We start from the raw sequence: 5,230 nt of genomic DNA, 5'->3' as shown, positions 1-5,230 counted from the left end.
CGTCACCACTCGCTACTACATGGAAGGACGCCAGTGCAGTTGATTCCTCGGGTCGCTGAGAACCATACGCATCGCTTTGTCGATTCCGGTGTCCCCTTCAGAATCGTTCCCGTCACGCTCTACGGTACCACAGGACGGATAAACACATTCGCGTTCCTGGACGAAGGCTCGTCGCTGACGCTCATCGAAGGTGAATTAGTGACTCAATTAGGGATAAGTGGAAGTTCGCAACCGCTCTGCCTACGATGGACTGGGAACACATCTCGCATGGAGAAGAACTCTAAAGTGGTTACAGTTGTAATATCAGGAGTAGGTCAGATGCGGCAGTTCAAGCTGGCCAACGCGAGAGAAAATCTCAATTTGCCAAGTCAGAGTTTCAACTATGGCAAAGCTGCTGAAGGATATCCATATCTTAGCCAAATTCCAATACAGAGCTATCAAGGAGCAGTTCCGAAAATTCTCATCGGTCTCGATAATTTGCGGTTGGCACTGCCTCTGAAAATACGTGAGGGAGATGGGCCATCTGCAGTAAAAACACGATTGGGATGGTGCGTGTACGGACAACAAGTAGAGCAACTAACGGAAGGTTACAGCTTCCATGTCTGTAAGTGTGACAGCAGCAGTGAAATACAGGAAAAGGAAACTTTGAAGCAGTTTTTCGCTGTAGAAGAGACAGGAACTACGATTCACGTCGCTCTCAGCAAGGAAGAGGAACGAGCACAATACTAGAGCAGACAACGAAACGGGTGAATGACCATTTTGAAACAGGCCTACTGTGGAAAAAGACGACATCCATCTTCCCGATAGCTATCCCATGGCTGTGCGTAGGCTGCAATGCCTCGAGCGTAAACTTGACAAGGATCCTGCTTTGCACGAGAATTTCCATCGACAAATCCAAGAATACCAAGATAAAGGTTATGCTCACCGTGTGACGCCGGAAGAATTCCAGAAAGCGAATCCAGCGAGAACATGGTTTCTACCCTTGGGTGTTGTGACCAATCCCAACAAGCCCGGGAAAGTGAGGGTTGTTTGGGATGCTTCAGCAAAAGTTGGAGGCGTCTCGTTGAACAGTATGCTGTTAAAAGGTCCGGACCAGCTCACAGCGTTGCCTGCAGTTCTCTATCGATTTCAGCATTTCTGGGTGGCAGTCAATGCGGATTTACAGGAGATGTTCCACCAAATCTTCATACGAGCGGCAGACAAGTATGCGCTCTGCTTTTTGTACCGGAAATATAAAACACAGCCATTGGAGGTGTTCGTCATGGATGTGGCGACTTTCGGAGCAACTTGTTCTCCTGCGTCGGCACAGTTCGTCAAAAACCTGAACGCAAAAGAACATGCAGAACAGTTCCCTCGGGCCGTGGATGGTATTCTTAGAAAGTCACTACGTCGATGACTACTTGGATAGCTTCGGTAGTGTCGAGGAAGCGAAGCAGGTAGCGGAAGATGTGCAAAGTGTGCACCGTGATGGAGGTTTCAATCTACGTAACTGGAAATCAAACTGTAATGAAATTCCGCGACATCTGGGAGAAACTAAAGCAGTTGACAGCAAGAACTTATACATTGGAGTTGGTGAAGCAACGGAACGAGTCCTAGGAATGCTCTGGAAGCCAACTGTGGATGAGCTCTGCTTTTCTACACGAATGAGCGACGAGGTACGAGCTCTAATCGAAAGGGGTGACGTGCCAACCAAACGACAGGTACTTCGCTGCGTGATGACGCTGTTTGATCCGCTCGGACTGCTTGCGCCGTTTCTCATACACGGTAAGGTCCTGATTCAGGATTTGTGGCGCGCAGGAACCGATTGGGATGAAGCTATTGGAGACGTGTCCTACGACCGTTGGAGAAAATGGGTGGAAATGATTGAGTTCGTGTCTACAATAAGAATCCCGAGATGCTACTTTCCTCGAGCAAACGAACAAACCTACAAACGGGGCCAACAGCACGTCTTCGTAGATGCGAGTCCAACGGCGTACTCCTGTGCAGTTTACTTTCGTGTCAAGGATGAAAAGGGAGTTATACGCTGCTCCCTGGTATCTGGGAAAGCTAAGGTTGCCCCTCTTAAGCCTATGTCTATCCCAAGACTTGAGCTTCAAGCTTGTGTTCTTGGAACACGCATGCTAAAATTTGTGCAGGAAAATCACACAATAAGTGTTGTAAGGCGGATTCTGTGGACCGATTCCACTACAGCCTGGCACTGGATACGATCGGATCCCCGTAATTTCAAGCCATTCGTAGCTCACCGTGTGGGAGAAATACTGGAGAACACGAATGCTACGGAATGGAGGTGGATACGGTCACACTCTGCTGACGAAGCAACCAAATGGGGATGTGGTCCATACTTTTCAGAAGAGAGCCAATGGTTCGACGGGCCGAAATTCTTACTGAAATCCGAGTGTGATTGGCCATGCTCTACACCACCTTCTGTGAACATCCCAGAAGAAATTCGACCATCTGTGCTGCATCACGCTACAGTCGAGCGTATTATATATTTTGAGAGGTTTTCATCTTGGGATCGATTGAATCGTGCCGTTGCCTACACTTTTTTCGCATAACGCAGTTAAGAAACATCCGGGAAGAAGTGGTCAACTGATGCAGAACGAACTTCGTGCAGCAGAAACTATCATCTTGAAACTCGTTTAATGGGAGTCATATGTGGATGAGAGAAGTATTCTTGAACGGAATGAAGACAAGCCGATTAACGAAAGGAAGCCGTTGGACAAAAGCAGTGGGATTTACGAATTAGTTCCAATAATCGACGAGAATGGATTGTTACGCCAGTATGGGAGAATTGGGGCTGCGAGAGACATCAGTTATGACATGCGCCATCCAGTGATTTTGCCCAAAGGTCACTGGGTAACTAGACTGATAGTTGAGAAGTACCACCGTAAATATCGACATGCTAACCCGGAAACTGTCGTGAATGAGATACGTCAAGTCTATAGTATATCCAAACTTCGTTCTCTTGTCAAGAATCTATCACGAGCTTGTATGATGTTTAATGCGGGCGCTACACGATTCGTCCAACGTTTCACTCGAATGTTGGACTCAAACATTTGGCTCGATGAATCGACAAATGTTGTGACGAATGTGCTGCTACACGGTGAAGCGAATGTTCGATTCAATGCACTCGGTCCAAACATTCGGCGAGTATATGGATCGAATGTTTATTGTTTTTATTTACCATCAAAAACGTTAGGAAACTGGATGACGATGCGAGTATTGAAATTGCTGCCGTAGCAATTGTACTGATATCAAGCTGCATCATTATTAAACTGTAATATTTTGCCGAATATTTTGAATTTTATGAATCAATTTCATAGTTCCTTCATCTAAAACTTGTAAACAAACCAATCTGTCAAAGATAGATTCGGACGAATCGTGTAGCGGTGTATCGAATGTCATCGAGTGCAGAATCAACGAATGACAAAAATCCTTTGACTCGTGCCACTCGCGTTGGAAGGTAATCCACAACGAACGGATTACCTTCCAACGCGAATATTCGACACTCGACATTGGAGGTTCGTAGCTCGTCAGTCGACTACACGATGCGTCGAATCATCGAGCGTCCAGCATTCGAGGGTGTTCGTAGCATCGTGTAGCGCTGGCTTAAGCTACGCAAGGCTCGTTCGAATATTCCGTCTATGGCTCCATTACCACCAGCGCGTCTAGCCGTGCGCGTTCGCCCGTTCAGTTACGTGGGGGTGGACTACTTTGGGCCTCTGCTAGTGAAAGTCGGAAGAGCCAGCGTCAAAAGGTGGATTGCATTGTTTACGTGCCTTACAGTACGTGCGGTACACTTGGATGTAGCGTACAGTCTGTCGACATCTTCATGTGTTTCGTGTGTGCGGCGCTTCGTAGGGCGACGTGGTTCGCCAGTGGAGTTCATCAGCGATAATGGGACCAACTTCCAAGGAGCTGAACGCTTGCTGGGGAACAAATAAAGCAGGGACTGTCGGCAACGTTTACAAATTCATCGACAAAGTGGACTTTTATACCGCCCGGTGCCCCACACATGGGAGGCGCATGGGAACGGCTTGTGCAGTCCGTCAAGAGAGCCATGATGGATGCGTACGCTGAGGGGAAGTTGGATGATGAGGGTTTACAAACGTTGGTCGTGGAAACGGAAAGCATTGTGAACTCAAGGCCTCTGACCTACCTGCCTCTGGATTCTGCTGAGTCAGAGGCGTTGACGCCGAACCATTTTTTGATGGGAAGTTCGAGTGGCGCCAATCTACCGGATACAGCACCGAATCCACAACAACTGCCTTTGCAAGATATGTGGAATCAAATACAGCAAAAATTGGATCGGTTCTGGTATCGCTGGATCGTGGAGTACCTGCCAGTGATACGGAGACAACCGAAGTGGTTTATCGAGGTTCGACCAATACAAGTAGGGGACTTGGTGCTGGTAGTCAACGGTGATGAACGTACTTGCTGGATACGAGGACGCGTAATTGAAACCATTGTCGGAACCGATGGCCGAGTTCGGCAAGCCAAGGTACAAACCACAGGAAGCATTCTTCGTCGACCAGTCGTTGTTGGCTGTGGTTTCAAGTAGTGCAGTCTTGGTGGATCGCAAGATGCACCCGGGGGAGGATGATGCCGCAGTAGCAATGGACTTGGCAACCCGGGCGAACAATGAACATACCGAGATAACACCGATAGCTACGGTGTAATCACAAGTGTCGATCAAGAAGAGGATTATAAACAATAGAAGCCTGAAGTAAATAGATCGGTTCTGCTACGTATGAGATTGAAATTGCATTATAGAAAGTTTACACTTTAATTTAGTTTCAAACGGTGAATTTACCGGATATCGGGATTGAAATTATAAAAAGGGTTACCGAATTGTAAGCCCAGAATATACTTTTGTTTTTTTGTGAGTTAATATAATCATATTTTGTAGCTTTGAAGCACGCCAAATAAAAGCTGTCAAAAATCTGTAATTTCCTTTGAATCGATCCCGACACCGTGCATGAAAAGAAACGAAGAGCAATGAATACTGCGACAACGGGTGGTATGTGTTGAAAATGATGTGTTTCAATTATAAACACCATGTTTGTTTATGATGTGTGATCTATACATGTTTGTGTTTGTGTATCATTGAACGTGTTTGGGATAAACATTAAACAATAGCCAAAGGTATCTTCGTGTTAAACAGAATCATGGAATTTGAATATTGCGTGGATATTTGTAAGTGTTTTTCGGAAGAATGCTCAGCAGTGTA

At 46.5% G+C, this 5,230-nt stretch overlaps 1 protein-coding gene across 1 annotated transcript; it reads left to right on the top strand.

The window, feature by feature from the left end:
- Positions 1–1,337: 1,337 nt before the first annotated feature.
- On the top strand, positions 1,338–2,555 carry LOC129773876 (uncharacterized). The gene has a single exon (XM_055777537.1). The coding sequence runs from the start codon at positions 1,338–1,340 to the stop codon at positions 2,553–2,555; it is 1,218 nt and encodes a 405-aa protein (XP_055633512.1).
- Positions 2,556–5,230: the final 2,675 nt, after the last annotated feature.

Source organism: Toxorhynchites rutilus, chromosome 3 (genome assembly GCF_029784135.1).
Source record: "Toxorhynchites rutilus septentrionalis strain SRP chromosome 3, ASM2978413v1, whole genome shotgun sequence".
Lineage (NCBI taxonomy): Eukaryota > Metazoa > Arthropoda > Insecta > Diptera > Culicidae > Toxorhynchites > Toxorhynchites rutilus.
Note: the sequence above shows the minus strand (reverse complement) of the source record. Positions and strands in the feature narration are given on the sequence as shown.

Coding starts and splice junctions, on each gene's coding strand:
- LOC129773876 (XM_055777537.1), top strand. CDS start 1,338: ATGCAGAACAGTTCCCTCGGGCCGTGGATGGTATTCTTAGAAAGTCAC.